This window comes from Eublepharis macularius, chromosome 5 (genome assembly GCF_028583425.1).
Source record: "Eublepharis macularius isolate TG4126 chromosome 5, MPM_Emac_v1.0, whole genome shotgun sequence".
Lineage (NCBI taxonomy): Eukaryota > Metazoa > Chordata > Lepidosauria > Squamata > Eublepharidae > Eublepharis > Eublepharis macularius.
Window position 1 is genome coordinate 132,298,641 of NC_072794.1, and position 21,889 is coordinate 132,320,529.

General features: G+C 42.6%; 1 protein-coding gene across 1 annotated transcript in view; it reads left to right on the forward strand.

The window, feature by feature from the left end:
• SOGA1 (suppressor of glucose, autophagy associated 1) overlaps positions 1-21,889 on the forward strand; it is a 105,140-nt gene that overhangs the window by 76,513 nt on the left and 6,738 nt on the right. The window contains exons 9-10 of the mRNA XM_054979207.1: positions 618-725; positions 2,116-2,283. Of these exons, the coding sequence (XP_054835182.1) occupies positions 618-725; positions 2,116-2,283 (276 nt within the window). The remainder of the gene's footprint in view (positions 1-617; positions 726-2,115; positions 2,284-21,889) is intronic.

Consider the following 21,889-nt stretch of genomic DNA (forward strand, 5'->3'; position numbering starts at 1 on the left):
AGAATTGGCCTCTGCATAAATGAAGAGAGAGCTGTAAACTCTACCACAGCCTGAAGATGAGGCTGTGGCCTCTTGTAGGAACCTGTAATCCCCATTCTAGCATATATTCATTTTATTCCCACTTTTGTTTAGAGGGGCATCTTTTTTTGTTTGTTTTACTGGTCTGATAATTGCCAGCAAGCAATACCGCATCTGAATATCAGGAGAAGGGGAGGCTTAGTCAGATAGAGAAATAGCCTCTTGTTACTGCCTCATTCCTGATGAGAGCAGAATACATGGTCTGTGGGCAGCTGAGTGATTGTCGGCTTGGGAACAACAGCCTCTTTATAGGCTAGCTGCGGAAGAATTCAAATGATGGCAAGTGTGCTGTAGAGTGCCTGGTGCAGAAAAAGCAACAAGGCTGACGGGACAATGGAGAAACTTGGTGCACGCTCCAGACAGCCTCATCTTGTGCTCTGATCTCTTCTATTTATCTTGTTGCAGAGAGTCTTAAATGCTTTACCATCAGCTTGACTTTCCAGTGGGCTGCACACTTGCTTTTTTTGTGCATGAAGCATGTAGCTGCAGCCACTGCAGACTCTTCGGCTCACGTTATGTTCTATTCTGTGCTTTCCCAGGTGAATAGCATGAAAGAACTGTACCTGCTGATAGAAGAGGAGGAACGGAACCCCCAGCAGCAAGCAGATAACAAGATGTGTATCGGAGACGGCTGGTCTCAGAACACGGTGAGATGGGACACGGGAGGCCCAGTGTATATGGAGCCTGGATTTCTGGTGATTCTGAACAGTATTTTAGGACTGGTTCACCCATTCATGTGTATCCCTTGATAGCTCTCCACGATACATCTGAATGTATGAACTGACTTCATTTTGTTTGACACGATGTGAAAATTCTGTCTGTAGTTTTTGATCTGAGATGACTTATTCATGTATGGACCTTAGGTGTCTTTCACGACTTTTTATGTTCAATTCACTGATCTTTATGCTCTCATGGTTCCAAGCCATGCCTCCCATTCTGCCCCACAATTCCTCCACCTTTCTCCTTTCTTGGCCACAGTCCTGGCTGCAAAAGAGAAAGATCCCAACGCTGCCAGTAGTAATACTAACTTTAAGCATTAGGCAAGCATACTAAGGCAAGCATTGTAAGTAAATGTGATAGAAACTTTGGATTTTGAACTTTCCAAAGCGGTATTGAGAACAGGAGGAAAGAAAAGAGTGGGAGGTCTGCCATTTGAATATGCCCAGGATTCCCAGACTGATCATTGCACTTAATCGGACTGCCTTTGTTAGCCACATTACAGCACACAAGTTCTTAAGTGCTCTTTTGCTCACTTGGCATGGAAAGATGTTCTTTGTTTGCATTTTTAGACTGCTGGCATAGAGCCAAATCAGATAAGACCCCAGAAATTTCAGGAGCAGAGCTCCCAGTGGTTTCACAAATTCAGTTACCAAGAAAATGGCATGAACAGGAAGGCCCAACCCCCCTCCCTGATGCCACAGTAATGACTGGAATAGCGCTTCACAACCTTTTGAACCCCCCCCCCAAAAAAAACCCCTCCAAAAATGCTGGCAGCTCCCTTCAGCATCTCACCTGGTTGGCCCTCAGAGTCTGTGGCCAACCTGGTCACTTTCATCTGGGCTGCACGTTTCTCTTGCTTTTTGCCCATTCCCTACACACCACAAACATCTGAGGCTGGCTGGGTCTGATTGTGCTTTCCCTAGGCTAATTTGCCTCCAAGAATTCAAAGTTTGAGAGAAGTGGTATAGCTCAAACCAAGCTGCTTCTCTTTGCCTTTAGTTTCTCTCGTGTGTGCTGCTTCTTCAGCATTAATGGCATGTATATTGTGGTTAAAGAGTGTCAGGCCTAGGACTTGGGCGACGCAGGTTCAAATCTATAAGGCTCGCTGTGTGACCTTTGACCATTCACATTCCCCCTAACCTATCTTACAGGATAGTTGAGAAAATAAAATGGGAAAGGACTTCATGCATGTGCTGACCTCTTTGGAGGAAGGGTGGAACAAATTTCTTCATCTAAAGAGGATTGTGGATAAACAGCGGCAACACTGTCCAAAACACTTGAGAATTTATTTGGCACATCTCTTTGTCTTTTCAGCAGCCCAATGAGTACATCAAGACCCTTTCAGACATGAAGGTAATCTTAAAGGAACTGTGCACAGAGCTGCGTGAAGAGAGGAGAGGCATGAATGAGCTGCAGCAACAGTTTGTCAAGGCCAAGGCGACCTGGGAGATGGAGAGGACTGAGCTCAAGTGTCTTATCACACAGGTCAGACTTTCAAGAATCACATTTTACTTTCTCAGATCCCTGTGTGAACCTCCTTTCCAACTAGGGATGCCATTTTCTCACCCTCGTCCTGCGGCAGGTGAGAGAAAAATGGTGTTTAAAAAAGTGCCTTCACCAATTGTGTGAGATAATTTCTGGGGAAAAACAGAAGCTTTTACCATAGATTTTCTGGCTATTCCTAGAGAGGTGTGATGTCATTTCCAGGTTTTCTCTGAAAGTGATTTCTCACTGTTGTCACAGCTTCCCCCATGTCCTCCCCTACTCCAAGCAAGGAGCTGTATTTCTTGTTGAGACTTTCGATTACATTCCATGATTGAAGGGTACAGGGAGCCTCTGGAATCAAACAGGTGATACTCTTGGGAACTGTGGAGTATCAAATCCACAGAACTTGGGGATATTTGTAACTTCATAAACTGGGAAGAGTGCATTGTAGGAACTTTCTGCTGAAACAGTTTCTCTTGTAGACAAAGAATACCTGTTTGTTGAGGAGCCCGCTCCATTCTACCCCCCTTTCTGTGAAAAATATCCTGACATAGTGTAGTTCTAAATATGGATCATGTAGATAGGCTGATCGGTGAGAGAGTCCCACCTGGGACGTTGATACTGTGAGCTAAGCACTGTTGCTTTCTATTTCAAGGAAAGATAGTGCTGAAAGAAAGCAGGAAAGCATCAAGAAACCAGTAAACCAGAAGTTTTGTTACAATGTGAGGATGAACAGTTATTTCTCTTAGGTCATGTTGTCTTTTGTCGGAGGTTTAATTTCTGCCAGGTCGCTGACCTATCACTCATTCAAATGCAATGAACATGAATAGTAATAAAGCAGAGATGATGCTCAGTGTATGCTCAGAGTGCCTTCTCTCACCACTGAGTAATCTCACACATCTGGAATGAGGAACCGGGGCTTATCGGTCTGACAGTGCCTTTTCTAGGTCTGCTTGAATACGTGGGTATCTCTCACTCAATAACCTGGTTTCTGACAATGTGCATTGCACAGAAGGTGGCAAAAACCGTCTTTAGGATAATCAATTATTTTGTTCTGACCAAGAGTTATTATATACAGTGCTATCAATCTACTTGATTCTTTGCAGAGCAACAAACACAACAGCAGGTCTTTGCCCCAGGAGTTTGCATTCTGCAATTCAGCACAAGAGGAAGCTATGGAAAGTTGAAAAGTTGGAGGTGAGAGGGATAGAGGCAGAATGTTTGTGCACCCCCCAAAGTGGGTTTTGAAAAGGGAATTGAAAGGAAGAGGGAGAAGCAGACTGGAATTCCAAGCATAAGGTGTAGCTAGGGAGAAAGGGAAAGTTCATCTAAGAGTTTGGATGGCAGAGGGTGATGAGACTGGAGAAGCCATGGTCAGGGAGAAAGAAATCTTCAGGGAGAAGGGCACAGAGATGAGGGAAGCAAGAACATGGAGGGCTTTAAATGCGAGGAGGATGAATATATGCTGGGTCTGAGAATATGCATGTTGTCGATGTGGAGATCTAGTTGCGATTACATTGTGTGGTCTGAACTACAGGAGAAGGAGATACTTTTGTGTTGACTGGTTGTGTGTGAGATTCCTAAGATATGACAGAGACCAGGGAAGAGAAGATTACAGTAGTCAAGGCATGATCAGAGCATGAGTCAGACTTCTGCTAAAGGAGAAAGGGAAGAAGTGCTGTGATTTTTGCAGTGTTGTACAGGCAGAAACAACCTGACGTGACTGAATATGTGGGGCGAACTGGATGAGGATGGAGTAAAACATACCTGATCAACAAGATGGATGGTAATATCAGTGGGTACAGAAAGAATATGATGAGAGAAGAAATAAGAGGAAAGATGAAAATTTGGAAAGAATTTCGTTTGGCACATCTGCTTGGATTCGTCATTGCTGTCTCAGACAAGCAGTTGGAGATACAGGACTCAATGGGAGGAAGAAATTCAAGGACAGAGCTTCGTGCCCTCAGTGTAGAGGTGGCCCTGAAAGAAGTGAGACCCAGGGACAGAATGTAGCAAGAAAATTAGAGGGCCAAAAGGACATCCCTGAAGTACCTTGACACAGAGAGGGAAAGCAGAGGAAGAACTCCCCAAGTAGGAAGAGAACTAGCTGAGGGCTGAGTTACACAGGCATTCTCTTTCAAGTCTTGAGGCGTAGGCTGTATGTTTTTTTAAAGTTTGGATAAGATGGAACATAAAGTGTCACCATGTAATAAAAGTAATATAATCACTACAGGGGTAAAAGTGTCTTCTTTTTTGTGATGGGCCTTCTGTAATTTTGATAGCTGCATGATGGGTTGATATTTAACAACTGAATCTTTTTCAAGCAAGGAGATGCAGTAATGGGAAAAGCTGAACTTCTGCCTGGTATGGAGGCCAGAAAGGTTGCTAGAAAACCTTAGGCAGCACTGAACGGCTCCCATTCTTAAGTGAAAAATAAGCAGCATGGTACAGACCTTCTTATCTAGGTGTTATAAGAGACGTGGAACTGACTTCATATCTCCTTACTCTCTTGTCCTTGTCTAATACAAACAAAGTGTAATGTGCGGTCATCACATTATGTGTCTCCCCACCCCTGCCTCCCATAATCTTTCCTGTTAGGTGGGAGTTGGGAGATTTGCAGCATGCTGATGAATCACTGTTTGTTGTTTGGATTAGATGTTAGGAGGAAGAGAGTAAAAGAGTCCTCAGCAATTGGTCTGGCCTTCACATTCATGAGGCTATGCAGAAATGGAACCAAGCATGTCCCGTTTTTGTGTTTATTTCTCTCTTGCTTTCTGCTGTGTATGACATACACAGCAAGAAAGCCTCTTGTCAGCCAACATAACGTTAGGATTAATGTAATCTGGCACTCAGCCTTGGAGTGTGGCTTTGGAAAAATGTAATAAAATTGAAGTCTTCTCACTGTAGCTGTGCTGCAGCCTGCTGCGGACATATCCAAACAACAGTGGTTCTGCCCAACAAAGAGCCCTCTTCAGATTAGGCTGCAAGCAGCTCACAAGCTTCCTTTCCATGTGCTTTAAAATGCTTTGTCTCTGTGGGTGCTGGCAACAAACCCTCCAGATGTATGCAAAGAAGTGTAAATGTTGCCTTCTGCATTACGCCTTTATAAAGGCAGGCTCTGGGTGCAAACCGACTCATATATTTATTTCTTTAAAACATTTATATCCCTCCCCCAAACATCTGGTTCTTGGGCTGATTTACAATTAAAATGAAATAAATAATTATTATTGAAAGAAAATGTACAGAAGCAGTAAATCTTAAAGCAGTAACTCAAAGCACAGCAGAGATTTTTTTTATGCACGCACACACACGCGCGCACGCACACACACACACACAACCCTCATGAGTTGTTTTTCCTTCTTTTTGTGCAGTGCTCCCATGACACTTTAGGCATCCCTGTTCTATTTCTTTTGTAAATGCAGGAGCCTAGTCCATGTGGTGTGAATGTTGTCCGCTTAGTTCAACCTGAGTTGTCCTCATTTGACTGTTCTCCCATAATTGCATCAGGGATATGTGAGAAGAAGCAATCATAGTTTACAAAAAGCCATGTTCATCATTTGGGTGACACCCCCTGCCCCCCCCCCGCAATTCTCAAACTGGAAGCTGCAGTTGTATTCACCAGTTCATGTGTTCACCCTGTGGAAGAACTGCATCTGGTGGTCTTCAACAACACAGCCATGTCAAATTCACTCCTGTTTTTCACTCTGACCCTCCAGCTGTGTCATGGACCACAGAACTTCTCTGGGTGTGATTTGGGTCACTGTATTTTCAAGAACGAAAGAGTAAAGCCATTGATTACAGGCCCTTAGAATTATTTCTTATATCCTTCCTTGATGTCTGAAATCCATTTCTCTGTCCATAATGGAGGAAAGAGACAAGAAAATATCTTAGGCTGGATATCATGAAGGATAGGAGAACAACAAGAGAAGTATTCATATTTTGATCGTGTATCTGCTACCCTCTAAGGTTGGTGTCCCAAAAGCTTTCTTCATGATGTACACTGGAAGTGATGCCTGAAAGTCTGGCAACCTGACATCAGAGAACAGTCAGTCATGCTTCTGACTTACGTGTGTTTGCATGCACACTAGTGAATGGCTGGTGCCAATGCTCCAGGATGCTTGTGGTGCATTTTCTTAAAAAGCACGTGTGTTGGGTTAGCGTGTAAGGGGGGGGAAATGAGCTGGCTGGTTAGTGGCTAAGATGAAGAATAACATCCTCACCGTTGTGAGTTGCTGAGTCACCTCCTTTATTTCCCCTACCATGAAATAACTCATGAAGAAGCAAGTTCATATCCTGTCTCTCCCCACCCCCCACCCCCTGCCCTAGTCTCTTGTAGAATGCTGCTTTCATTTTTGCACTTGAATCTACACAGTGCTATCGGCATGGACTATTTCATCATGATTATCGTGTGGTCATTCTTGCACATTGTCTTATTCCTGCGCCTTTCTAGTGCAGTGAGAGGCCCTGTGGGTTTATACAGCAGTCTTTGATTGTTAAAAAAATCCTGTCTTGGGGAATGGATATTGGTAATTTCCTAAAGTCTGCCATTAAAACCTAAGTGTGGCCTTAGTCCCTGTTCTCTCACAGTCTCGTTTTGGCTGAAGTCCCTGTCTGTGTTTATATTGTGCATAGGACTGGTTGAATGAAAACAATTTCCAAAGTTATCCTGAAAATTTCTGAACAACCTGTGGCAGGCCAAGCCCAATACTAGTAACTCCTAGGAACAAAGTAACTCGAAATAGTATCTTTGGATGTTGTAACAGGTTTCTCAAGGTCTTGAGAACTCCTGTGAGCTCCTGCCCCTTTCCTTTAAGACTTGGCCCAGTTCTGCTACTAGAGGTCAGCTGGGGTCCTTTGGTACAGCAAACCACCTTCTTTCCTCTGGACCTTAAAAGAAATAGATAACAAACTAACTGAATGTTTGAGTGTTGCTGGTGGGGGACATCCGTGTATTGGACTGCTTGCTAGTTTTGCAGCTGTTGGTGCTGGCTCCTGTCTTGAATGTTTCATTTTGCTTTTATATATTGTTATGAACCTTAAAAAAAGGAAGAGAGAAATCTTGCATTTAGGTTGTGTGGTGGTACAGAACTGTATATAAGAGGCATCTTTTGAAACTCTGGAGCTTAAGTAGCCAGGTAAGGCTGGAGGTTGAGAAGAGAAGCATAGAAAGAGAGGAATAACATGTATGCAGACAGTTGAGGTTGAGAGCATAACGTGTGATGAAAAGGATGTGTTCTGTAGAAGGACACTACTAGTGCAATCCTAAGAACTGTTAAAACCTTCTGAGCCCATTGGTTTCAATAGACTTGGAAGGGTATAATTCTCCTTAGGATTGAGAGCTGCTGTAGCACAGTGGTTAAGTAGTTCAACTGCGAATCAGCACTCTACTGGTTCAAATCCCACTACTGCCATGAGCTCAGCAGGTGGCCTTGGGTAAGCCACTGCTCTCAGCACCAGCTCCTCAGCTGTATTGTGGGGATAATAATAACACTTCTTCACCGCTCTGGGTGACGCACTAATCTGTCTAGAAGAGCGGTATATAAGCACATTAATTATTATTAGGATTGTACTTCACTTCTCCCTTTCCACAGCACTTTCACACAGTGAGACCAACATAGTGTTTGGCTTGTCCTGCAGTTTGCGATCAGATCACTTCTGACTGATGGTGATTCTATGCACTTACGACCTACAAAATGTCCTATCATTAATAGCCTTACAAACTGGAGGCTGTGGCTTCCTTTATTGAGTCAAGCCACCTCATTTTGGGTCTTCCTCTTTTCCTACTGCCTTCCACCTTTACTAGCATTAATTGTAATTAGTATTCTTTGTTAATTGCAAGACCTGGAAAAATTGGCTGAAGAATATGCTGTAAAAGTCTGACAATGTCTACCTCACTGTTCCTATTCAAAAGCTCTGAAAACTAGCTTGGTTGCTAGTACAAAAGAACTGTCTCAGTTCTTTACACATTACACCTCTGATGTCTCTCCATGGGCTCACTGGATTATGTGTTTTTCCTATCGGAAGATGGTGTTTTGACGTTGATTCCAGAGGCAGCAAGCCAAAGAGGTCTTGTGTCTGACATCTGTGTGATGGGATTTCTCATCTGTGGGGTTGTGGAGTTTTCAGGCACTCCAAAAAAACAACAAATCTGTTAGGTTTTCATTTTAGTTCCCTTTCAGAGCACACTTTCATCAATATGATTGATTCCTTAAAATTTCCACATGCTTCTTCAGCTCAATATTGATGATCTGTCCTATTAAGCATGCCAAAGGCTGTTCTGTTGTTATTGCAGTGTCAATTGGGGTCTATTCCATGGGCTTTGCCTGAATAAAAAGTACAGTCGTAGCCCCACCTTGCCTCTGGGCATCAGTTGTAGTTGCTTGTAAATACCCATCTCATAGTTAGCTATTTGTTCAGTACATGAAGGGTTTGGGTGCAGTTGAAGGCCAAACTACAAGTGGTAGCAGCCGTGGGTCCATCCTGTGGCCACCAAAACCATTTAAAAGCAGTTACAATTCTTTAAAAACTGCTACAGGGCCCCAATCAAGATCATGTGCACATTAACCCTCAGAGCTCTTGTTCTCTCCCCGCCCCCCGTGCCTTTTCAGTTGCCAATATAGCAATGGGGGGAGCTATTTTGGCACCTGAAAAGGCACAGAAACAAAAGCTCCTGGGGCTGCTGGGCTATATGTGTGATCCAGTTTGGGGCCCCATAACAATTTTTAAAGAATTGTAACTGCTTCTAAAATGGCATTGGTGGCCATGGGATGGACCCATGGCTGCTATCACTTGTAGTTTGGCCCCAAGTTGTTGCTATTCTGGCCTGACATTCAGTAGATTCTTAATGGCCGCTATTGAAGCAGTCTTTAATCATGAATGTTATTGATTTATCTTCCCACCAATTGGCTGAGATGAGTGGAAGATACTCAGCATTACGTGTGCTGTGCTCAGTGCCGCTAGGGAAATATGATGGTTAGGAGGCAATTAATAGACAGTTCATCCTTATTCAGGGTTATGTAGATCAATAGTGGTCATTCTGTTCTAGCTGTGCTGCTGGAAACTTGCTATCCATTCTGTGGTTTGCAGCAGTTAGTAAAATGTTGAACTTGTTTGGGTCAGACAAGATAGTAGGGGGTGATGACAAATACTTTCCAACAGAAGATAGTAGGCACTTTAGTTTTGTATTGTGAATGACAGACATGTGGTTTTATTTATTTAAAAGATTCATGTCCTGCTTCTCAGACTAAAAAAAGTTGTGAAGATGTTGTAAGGTGGACAGTGAGTGGAGCAAGATGCTTTCAGGAGTTCTGGTGGTATTGCCAAACTCTAGAACCAATAAATACTCCTAACTTAAAAATAATTTTTCACACATGAGTTATACATTTGTTTTTTTAATTGCCATAAACCCCATGCTGTAGTCCTAGACATTTACAGAAATGTAGCAATCCTGAGATGTGTTTTCTAAGTTGAAGTTGACTGTGCATCAGTTCATACGTTACTTCTGATATGCACAAGCATTGGAGAAACTCATAGATTATATAGGAGTATCCACGTACATGCACAAGGGGTTTCCTTATGCTCAGCATGTGTCACTAACTGCTCTTGAGTCTTCTGTTAGGAAACTTCTTGAATGTTGTGTTACTTAGATGAGTAGATGGCTTGCATGAGCAGAAATATTCACTCATATCAGAGAATATTCATAACTTGTGAATCATTTCTGTGTTCTACCAGCCAAGCACTTACTACACATATGGACCTGCAGCAAGTTCCTTTGAAGTGAAGGCAGACATAGGAACTTAGTGGATTTTGAGATGCGGGAGAAGCCTGACATACCTGACCTATTTTCTCCATGGCCAGCCCTACATGCAGTACTTTCACATCATCCTCAGTAGCTGGGAGATACCTTCTGCTTGGAGTTAGCACACATGCCAGTAAATTGGGCATTTAAATTAATTTTCAGGGCAGTGGGTGAGCAGGCATTTTTGGTAAGCACAGAATGTGTAGGCTGCACTGCCCAGCTCCCTCAGTCACCATCCTTGACTCTGCACAGGTGAGCAGGGTCCCTAATGGATTAGAGACTGGTGTTCAGCTACAGTTACCAGGTACAAATTCAGTGCGCCCGAGCCATTGGTAGCATGCAGTGAGAAATCAGATGCTTCATTTATCTGAATAGCTACGGCATGTGCAAATGACCCTAATTCAGAGGATTGGGAGCATTGTTAGCAGTTGTGATCCCCTCTAGTATAACTTTATGGTCGGAGAGAGGCTTTGGCTGTGCAGTCGTACAGATGTCATCCCATGCTAAGTATGATACTATCGCAGGGCAAACAGGAGCCCATTGTTGCCCAGGAATTTTAGAAGTTGTTTGGATGAGTCCTTAGAGAGTACGGTGAGGCTAAAGTTGCAAGGGGTGTTGCTCTGTCAATCATTCTGCAACACATGGAGAGTTTCTTGTTTTGATGCAATAATATGGACTCCCTTCCCTTCCTGACCTGCTGCTGAACGTATACAGTGAGAGTTGAGAAGCAGAAGTTCCATGAAAAGACAGCTATCAGTGTAATCTCTTAGATTAGTTATTATATGAGGTTGCAGTTCATGGAGGAACACTTGTAAACTGACATCACTTTTGTTTGATTGCACTTTCATTTCAGTGTCTGTGAGAATACTCATTAAGGTTATAATAAAGAAGTTTTGAGTAATAACCCACTTGCCTACTGTACCCTGGAGATGCCATTATTAGATCTTCCATGAATTTCCACCTCCAGATGCCCATTATCACCCAGAATGGCATCTGCAGTGAATTGCTGTTATGCATAAATGCAGCCAACATGCCCAATTATTATCTGATTAGAATAATCATTTCCCCTTCAGCTATGTGAACTGTCAGGTGCTAGTGAGCATGGGAAATCGGGCTTCTAAAATTAGCATACTATTCTCTGGAGTGCTGTAGGAGTTTAGTGCTAGAGCATTTTTTCTAATTGGGGCATGTGTTTAACTTGCGTCCAAAGGCATGCCCTGTTACTCCTTTCGGCAAAACAAGAGGGGGAGTTCCACTTCCAATACAGGGATACACAGAAAGAAAAGAAGTGGAAGAAGCACAATCGTAATCACAAAATACAATTATATTCCACAAAATTACAATTGCAAACTCCGCAAACGTGCAGAATCACAATTCTTCCGCTACAATAGGTAAATGTGATACAAAAAATTCAAGCCGTAATACATATAGGCAATAGGCTATGTAGAGGTACCAGTCAAGAGTCCAATTAAAGACCAATCGTGGTCGTATCAAGTAACAGTGTGAATGCGTATACAAAAAGCAGTGCTGCAAGCAGATAATTGGTGAAGTAAATGGATGGCAACGAGTATGAGCCGGCAGTCTTTCTTCGCTCGTTTCAGACTGCAATGTCTTTCTTCAGGCCACCATATCTGGAAATAACAATGCACAGTAATACTACAATTATCATGCCAATAGCACAAGATGTTACAAAATTAGACACCATTCAATTACTTACATCAAGGAAAAATTTCCAATCCATTCAATTCCACCAGGGTACCGCATCCGTAATACCTTAAGTTATCCAATGTGAAACACAAGCCCTCCTTTCCCATTTAAATATATCTCCTGATAAGTTAATTGAAACACGCCCAAATTAATAAGGGTTCCATTGCACTTTTCCCCGTTTACCAATTACAAGTATTATATATAGTTTTTAATAAATATTTCAATAATAAATACTTGATAAAAATGTTTTAAAATTTAAAACTTTTTGAATGTAGTATATTCTAAATGGGGAAGGCACCTAGAGAACCGGCGTTTAAGGGGAGGGCGAGAAGACTGAAGGGGGGGGAAGAGGGGGAAGGAGAAACAAGGAGGGAAGGTCATATAAGGGAACTTAAAGGGGACTATATAAGGCCTATTGTTATATTCATAAAAAGGATGAAAAATCGATGTCATGATTAAGGCCATGAGGGATCATAGTGTTTAATCGAAAGATCCATCTGATTTCTGCTTGAAGGAGGAACTTCACATGATGTTCAGACTTCGATATCGTTTCCAAGACCGAGAAACAAAAGGTTCTGTCATTAAGATGTGTAGAGCGGAAATGTTGGTATAAGGGTGTATCCATATTAAGATTTTTTATCCTTGAGATGTGCTCTTGGATGCGAAGGCGGACCGGACGGGTGGTGCATCCCACGTACAGGAGACCACAACTACACTGGAGGAGATAGACGACATATGAAGTATTGCATGTAGAGAAAGACCTGGAATAGAGTGGTTTACCGGTGAGTGGATGGCAGATCTGTTTTAAGTCTATGCAGAATCTGCATACACTGCAATGACCACAGGGGAAATGTCCTAATGGAAGATCGTTTTTTTCGGTCCCTCTCCTGAAGTCGGAGTGCACCAACATGTCCCGCAGGCTCTTGGTTCTCCGGTAGCCAATTTGAGGTGGTTTGTCACATCCAGGTAAGTTTTTAAGTATATTCCAGTACTTTCTGATGGTCTGAGTGATCGCTCCTGACATAGGAGTGAAATCAATGGCCCAGGTAATCCTATCTGGGTCCCGATCTCGAGGTCTATAAGTGAGTAGGTGGGATCGGGGTGTTGACTCGGCTCTTCTCATAGCCCGATTTACAGTCCAGCTGGGGTAATTACGTGCCATAAAGGCTGCCCCCATTCGTACTGCCTCTTTCTGGAAGTCTTGTCGGACCGTAGCATTCCTTTTGATACGAAGGAATTGTCCCACTGGTATATTTTTCTTTAGAGCTGATCGATGGTGAGATGTATATTCCAGGTAAGCTGCTCTATCTGTGGGTTTTCTATAAGGCTTGACCCCAAGTGATCCCACTGCTCGTTTAAACACAATCACATCTAAAAAGGAGAGATGTTCTGAACTGCTTTGATATGTGAATTTAATGTTAGGATCGATCCCATTAATCCAGTTCATGAATCCCTCTACCTGGTCCTTATGTCGAATTATGCAAAAAATGTCATCAATAAATCTCCTGAAGCAAATTAAATCCTCATGAAAGGGGTTGGATATTGGATTATAAATAAACCGTTCCTCTAAATCCGCCATATACAGAACCGCAATACTGGGAGCCGCCGGGCACCCCATAGCGACTCCCTTAATTTGATAAAAAAATTGGGATTCGAACCTGAAATAGTTCCTTTCCATTATAAGGTCTAACAGGTCTAGGAGGAAGCTGGTAGGAGGTGACCTCTCAGGACGGGAGTCAAAAACCTTCTCAATTACTATCCGAGCATCTTGATGGGGGATGGACGTATAAAGGGACTGAACGTCCATAGTAAGTAACTGTACTCCCTCTGGGACATCCATATTTTCTATTAGTTGGATAAAATCCGTGGTGTCCTGAATAAAGGATTTTACACTTTTAACAGCCGGTTGTAACAAGCGGTCAATATAGATAGCTAACGGCTCTAGGACCGAATTGCAAGCTGATATTATTGGTCTTCCTGGGGGGGATTGTAACGATTTATTTAGATCCGAGAGTCCCAGTCTTCTATTGCTTACCAATTTAGATCCGAGAGTCCCAGTCTTCTATTGCTTACCAAAAATTCATAAATCGTTACAATCCCCCCCAGGAAGACCAATAATATCAGCTTGCAATTCGGTCCTAGAGCCGTTAGCTATCTATATTGACCGCTTGTTACAACCGGCTGTTAAAAGTGTAAAATCCTTTATTCAGGACACCACGGATTTTATCCAACTAATAGAAAATATGGATGTCCCAGAGGGAGTACAGTTACTTACTATGGACGTTCAGTCCCTTTATACGTCCATCCCCCATCAAGATGCTCGGATAGTAATTGAGAAGGTTTTTGACTCCCGTCCTGAGAGGTCACCTCCTACCAGCTTCCTCCTAGACCTGTTAGACCTTATAATGGAAAGGAACTATTTCAGGTTCGAATCCCAATTTTTTTATCAAATTAAGGGAGTCGCTATGGGGTGCCCGGCGGCTCCCAGTATTGCGGTTCTGTATATGGCGGATTTAGAGGAACGGTTTATTTATAATCCAATATCCAACCCCTTTCATGAGGATTTAATTTGCTTCAGGAGATTTATTGATGACATTTTTTGCATAATTCGACATAAGGACCAGGTAGAGGGATTCATGAACTGGATTAATGGGATCGATCCTAACATTAAATTCACATATCAAAGCAGTTCAGAACATCTCTCCTTTTTAGATGTGATTGTGTTTAAACGAGCAGTGGGATCACTTGGGGTCAAGCCTTATAGAAAACCCACAGATAGAGCAGCTTACCTGGAATATACATCTCACCATCGATCAGCTCTAAAGAAAAATATACCAGTGGGACAATTCCTTCGTATCAAAAGGAATGCTACGGTCCGACAAGACTTCCAGAAAGAGGCAGTACGAATGGGGGCAGCCTTTATGGCACGTAATTACCCCAGCTGGACTGTAAATCGGGCTATGAGAAGAGCCGAGTCAACACCCCGATCCCACCTACTCACTTATAGACCTCGAGATCGGGACCCAGATAGGATTACCTGGGCCATTGATTTCACTCCTATGTCAGGAGCGATCACTCAGACCATCAGAAAGTACTGGAATATACTTAAAAACTTACCTGGATGTGACAAACCACCTCAAATTGGCTACCGGAGAACCAAGAGCCTGCGGGACATGTTGGTGCACTCCGACTTCAGGAGAGGGACCGAAAAAAACGATCTTCCATTAGGACATTTCCCCTGTGGTCATTGCAGTGTATGCAGATTCTGCATAGACTTAAAACAGATCTGCCATCCACTCACCGGTAAACCACTCTATTCCAGGTCTTTCTCTACATGCAATACTTCATATGTCGTCTATCTCCTCCAGTGTAGTTGTGGTCTCCTGTACGTGGGATGCACCACCCGTCCGGTCCGCCTTCGCATCCAAGAGCACATCTCAAGGATAAAAAATCTTAATATGGATACACCCTTATACCAACATTTCCGCTCTACACATCTTAATGACAGAACCTTTTGTTTCTCGGTCTTGGAAACGATATCGAAGTCTGAACATCATGTGAAGTTCCTCCTTCAAGCAGAAATCAGATGGATCTTTCGATTAAACACTATGATCCCTCATGGCCTTAATCATGACATCGATTTTTCATCCTTTTTATGAATATAACAATAGGCCTTATATAGTCCCCTTTAAGTTCCCTTATATGACCTTCCCTCCTTGTTTCTCCTTCCCCCTCTTCCCCCCCCTTCAGTCTTCTCGCCCTCCCCTTAAACGCCGGTTCTCTAGGTGCCTTCCCCATTTAGAATATACTACATTCAAAAAGTTTTAAATTTTAAAACATTTTTATCAAGTATTTATTATTGAAATATTTATTAAAAACTATATATAATACTTGTAATTGGTAAACGGGGAAAAGTGCAATGGAACCCTTATTAATTTGGGCGTGTTTCAATTAACTTATCAGGAGATATATTTAAATGGGAAAGGAGGGCTTGTGTTTCACATTGGATAACTTAAGGTATTACGGATGCGGTACCCTGGTGGAATTGAATGGATTGGAAATTTTTCCTTGATGTAAGTAATTGAATGGTGTCTAATTTTGTAACATCTTGTGCTATTGGCATGATAATTGTAGTATTACTGTGCATTGTTATTTCCAGATATGGTGGCCTGAAGAAAGACATTGCAGTCTGAAACGAGCGAAGAAAGACTGCCGGCTCATACTCGTTGCCATCCATTTACTTCACCAATTATCTGCTTGCAGCACTGCTTTTTGTATACGCATTCACACTGTTACTTGATACGACCACGATTGGTCTTTAATTGGACTCTTGACTGGTACCTCTACATAGCCTATTGCCTATATGTATTACGGCTTGAATTTTTTGTATCACATTTACCTATTGTAGCGGAAGAATTGTGATTCTGCACGTTTGCGGAGTTTGCAATTGTAATTTTGTGGAATATAATTGTATTTTGTGATTACGATTGTGCTTCTTCCACTTCTTTTCTTTCTGTGTATCCCTGTTACTCCTTTCCCCAGACTAATTTTCCTTCTTATTTATCCCTCCTCGATATGGTTGTGCAAGTGTACCAGAGCAAAGAAATTCTGAATTATTTTTCACTTAAAAGTTGCCTGCTGTTTATCTGTCATTCTTGTCTGATCCCATTCTTAAGAACCATACTGATGTATCTTCATACAGGAATCGGTGTGAGTTCGTCTGCTGCAAGGGAGAGAGCTCTACCCCCCCGCCCCGTAACTACCCTGCCCCCTTCTGGCACTCTCTCTACTTTTCCCGCAGTTTTTATCTGTTCAGATATTTGTTGGGGCCTGGGGCGGGGGGGAGATTATCTTACACCTTTTTTAAAAAAACTGGTCCAAGAGCGGGTGGAGTTGTCATGACTGGCCCAAGGGTCAACCAACCCATACCGTGGTTGTTGTGGGTTTTCTGGGCTGTATTGCTGTGGTCTTGGCATTATAGTTCCTGACGTTTCGCCAGCAGCTGTGGCTGGCATCTTCAGAGGTGTAGCACCAAAAGACAGAGATATCTCAGTGTCACAGTGTGGAAAAGATGTTGGCAGGTCATTTGTATCTACTCAGGAGGGGTGGGGTTGAGCTGAGTCATCCTGTAAGAGTTTCCCAGGGTGTGGAATGCTAATGGCGGGAGGCTTCACTGTATCCTGAGGAGGTTCTTTTGCATATGGATTGGTGCTTGATGTGCTAATCTTCTCTGCAGGGCTATTGTCGAGTATAGAGTGTTTTGTTAGCCTGGTGTTTTTCAGAACTGGAAACCATGCTCTGTTCATTCTTAAGGTTTCTTCTTTCCTGTTGAAGTTTTGCTTATGCTTGTGAATTTCAATGGCTTCCCTGTGCAGTCTGACAAAGTAGTTGGAAGTGTTGTCCAGTATTTTGGTGTCCTGGAATAAGATACTGTGCCCTGTTTGAGTTAGGCTATGTTCAGCCACTGCTGATTTTTCCGGTTGTCCAAGTCTGCAGTGTCTTTCATGTTCTTTTATTCTTGTCTGGATGCTACACTTTGTGGTCCCGATGTAAACTTGTCCACAGCTGCAGGGTATACGGTATACTCCTGCAGAGGTGAGGGGGTCTCTACTGTCTTTTGCTGATCGTAGCATCTGTTGTATTTTTCGGGTGGGTCTGAATACTGCTTGAAGGTTATGCTTTTTCATAAGCTTTCCCATCTGATCAGTAATTCCTTTGATATATGGCAAAAACACTTTTCCTGTAGGAGACTGTTTTTCCTTGGTTGTTTGATTCATCCTGGGTTTGATTGCTCTTCGGATTTCATTTCTGGAGTAGCCATTTGCCTGAAGTGTGTGGTTTAGATGATTAATTTCCTCATTGAGAAAGTGCGGCTCACATATCCGTCTTGCACGATCCACTAATGTTTTCATTATGCCTCTTTTCTGTCGGGGGTGGTGATTGGAGTTTTTGTGTAAGTACCGATCAGTGTGAGTTGGTTTCCTGTAGACCTTGTGACCTAACTGACAGTTTGCTTTGCGGATGACCAAGGTATCCAGAAATGGGAGTTTTCCTTCGATTTCTTTCTCCATTGTGAATTGTATGTTCCGGTGGATGTTGTTGAGATGATTCAAAAACCCCATCAATTCTTCCTCCCCATGGCTCCAAATGATAAATGTATCATCCACAAACTGGAACCATACACTAGGTTTGTGGGGTGCTGATTCTACAGCTGTTTTTTTAAAATGTTCCATGTAGAAGTTTGCTATAACTGGGCTGAGTGGGCTCCCCATGGCCACCCCATCCACCTGTTCATAGAATTCGTTATCCCATTGGAAGTAACTGGTTGTCAGACAATGATGGAATAAGACTGTTACATCCTCTGGGAAAATCTGATCAAGAAGTGCAAAACGTCAGGAACTACAATGCCAAGACCACGGCAATACAGCCCGGAAAACCCACAACAACCATTGTTCTCTGGCCGTGAAAGCCTTCGACAATACAACCCATACCGTCCTCCAGGGCTTTTTTTCTGGGAAAAGAGGTGGTGGAACTCAGTGGATTGCCCTCGGAGAAAATGGTCACAACAGATCCAAGGCTGGTCATGGTCTGCATTTGTGGACCAGTATCTGCTTTGGTAGTCACTTACTCTTGCTGACCCTTCTTTCTTGTGCATTGCAGTTCTGTATAAGCACATAACCATGGCCAATAAATTACTATTTTATTAACTCAGCATAATCTAGAACAATAATGTGCTTAATATTAAAATTATCAAAAACTAAGACATATCTAAACTCCACAGAAACTGACCAAGCAGACTGTCAGACAACAACAGATTTCTAGCTTGAGGGTGTTGCTGGATTCTGGCTTACTCTTGGAGGTTCAGGTCTCCTCCACGGCATGTAACAACTTTTGTCACCTTCAGCTGATATGCTGCCTATGGCCCTTCCTCAAATGTCATTATCTGGCCATGGTGATCCATGCTGTGACCTTATCTAGGATAGCTTACTGTAATATGCTGGGATATGAATTTGCCTTGGAAATTGTTTGGAAATTTCAGTTGGCCCAGAATGCAACAGCCAAATTGTTGTTAGGGGCTGACTATAGGGATTGTATCACCCCATGCAGAAAGATCTACATTGGCTGCCCATCCATTTCTTGGCATGATTCAAATGGCTGGTTATTACCTGTAAGGCCCTAGATGGCTTGGGACCAGAGTACTTAAAGGACCTCCTCCTCCCATACTGTCCATCTTGCCAGTTGAAACCCTTTTCCCAAGCCTTGCTCTCTCTGCTAGGGAGGTAAGGTGGATGGCAACCAGAAACAAGGCTGTTTGCAGGACATCTAGCTTTTGGAATGCCCTCCCCAATGAAGCTTGCTTTGCACCTATTCTTTTAGGTGACAGTCCAACATTTTTCTCTACCCGGGCTTTTAATTAAGGGATCCTGGCTTTTCTAGCTGGTTTATGGTCTGCTTCTAGACTGTTTTATTGACATCATTTTAGATTGTTTTGTTTTTATGTGCTTTCTGGATTACTTTATTGGTGGTTTTTATTGTTATTTTTTGTTTTTAATTTACTTTGATTGTTTTTGAGATAAATTTTATTGATACGGGTTTTTTTTTTACTTAGTTTTGTGGTATTGTGAGGATCCACCTTGAGCAGTCTGGATAGGCAGCATACACATTTTCTAAATAAAACAAATAAATAAAACCTATTGGCTATAAATTAGATGTAAAAACGATCAACTTAATAAGCAAAAAGATGGTCAAGATAGAAAGTTAAATTAAAAGCTTACAGAAAAGAAAGTCTTGACCTAGTGCCTGGAGGCCAAACAAGTAGGAACCAGGTACACATTTGGGGGGAGTGCATGCCATAGATTGGGCATCATCAGCAAAAAAGCCTCATATCTAGTCATCACCTCTCTCTCTGTCACAAAAAAGAGCCACACAGAGCAGAGTTTGGAATGAAGCTCTCAGCTGAAGGGCTGGACAGTGTGGGAGAAAGTAGCCCTTCTGGTTCAAGTAAGAACCAGAATTTTGAATTGTGCTCAGAAAGAGACAAGAAGCCAGGGTAGATATTCCAAAGTGATATGTTCTCTGGATCCAGACCCTGACAACAACCTGGCCATGACATTTTGTACTAATTGAAGAATCTGACCTGTCTTAAAAGGCAGCCCCTTGTAGAGCGCTTTAATGTGCTCCAATCTGGGTTTGATCATGATATGGTTTAAAAAGGCCAAATCTCACTTTCCAAAAAGTGGTTGAAGCTGCTAAGAGGTGCTACATCTGAGGAAATCTGAGCTTTCAGTTGTAGGCTGGCTCATGGGGAATGCAACCCCATCCAAAACAGGCTGCCTACTTATTCACCAATTCACTGACCAACAGCACTTCAGTCTTATCTGGGCTGAGCTTTACTTCACTGGCTCACATTATGCTAAGTGCTCATTCAGAACCTTGACAGATGGTAAAGAGAAGTAGAACTGGGTGTCACTAGCATATTGATGGCACCTCTTTCCAAATGCCCAGTCTCTCCCATAGTTTTAGTTAGATGTGAAATAACATGAGAGAGAGAGTAGAACCAAGCAGGACCCCATAGTGTAAATGTCACAAGTTGAGCAGCTGTCCCAGAGCACCCGTTTTTGGAAATGAGTGGTCATATCCCAAGTGGAACCATAAGAGTGCGGTTCCTTGAACCCCAAACTCAGCCAGACTAACGAACAGGAAACCATGATCAATAGTATCACAAGCTGTCAAAAAGTTCAAGAGAATAAACAGGGTTGCACTCCTCTTGTCACTCTCAAAGCAGATATCAAGGCAACCAAGACTGTTTCAGTTCCAAAACCAGAGTTCAGTCTCAGAATATTGTATTTGGTCCCAGAGTACCATGGATTATTCTGCTGTTGTAGCGAATGCAGTGATAACCTATATAATTTCATTTTGCATATGTTTTCCTTCCATTTTTCACCTATGCAAATATTTGCCATTTTCATTCTTTCATCATCACCTTGAACACAGCATCCTTGAGGGTCTGCATTTCACCAAAAGAGCATATCTTGAAACCCTCATGAAGTGTCGATTGCTGCTGTGTTTAAAAAGGCATGAAGCATAACCAAGCCTTTGATTCTTCCTGGCAAAAGATCCAGAGGAGTTAGCCGTGTTAGTCTGTAGTAGCAAAATCAAAAAGAGTCCAGTAGCATCTTTAAGACTAACCAATTTTATTGTAGCATAAGCTTTCGAGAATCAAGTTCTCTTCGTCAGATGCCTGATACAAACTGGTCAAATACAGAAGAGGAGGAGGGAGAGGGGAGAGAAGGGGACATATATCAGAAGGGGACAAGATGCAATTAGCGGGGAGGCAACCAAAACATTCCTTTGCTAGTAAATGTAAGCATCTCCTTTTGGTGTGGAGTCAGTTTTCCTCCCCGCTAATTTCATCTTGTCCCCTTCTGATATATGTCCCCTTCTCTCCCCTCTCCCTCCTCCTCTTCTGTATTTGACCAGTTTGTATCATGCATCTGACGAAGAGAACTTGATTCTCGAAAGCTTATGCTACAATAAAATTGGTAAGTCTTAAAGGTGCTACTGGACTCTTTTTGATTTTCCTGGCAAAAGCATCATAAGTGTGTTAAGCAGCAGCAATCTATGTACAAACAACAAAAGGAATTCATCTTGTGTGCTGGGGCTGTAGATCCCCTGGTTGACTTCTCTGGAGGAAGAGGGTGAAAACGTCATATCAGCCAGAATTCTAATATGTAATCCTAGTGTGAAGGCTTAAAGAGCCCCAGTTTAACCTCCTCTTGCACTGAACATGCAGCCAATGTCTTCATTCTTTCTACTCACCCACCACCACATTAGGAAAAGACATGGCTACGTTGTGCTGAAAGTTGCAGACACATTTTCTGCTTCTGTTGTGAACTGTTGCTTTAGTTTGACAACAAATCCCCCAGGCTCTGATTTGTCATGCACTTGAGACATTCCATTCCTCTCTCTAGAATTCTCTCTCTGTCCTTTGCGTTGCACCCCTGAGTACATATTTGATACGTATTTTAGTTTGCTGCTCAATATGACATTTTCTATGTGTTTGGCTGAGTGAACATTGCGGTTGTACATTGTTCCTTGTCT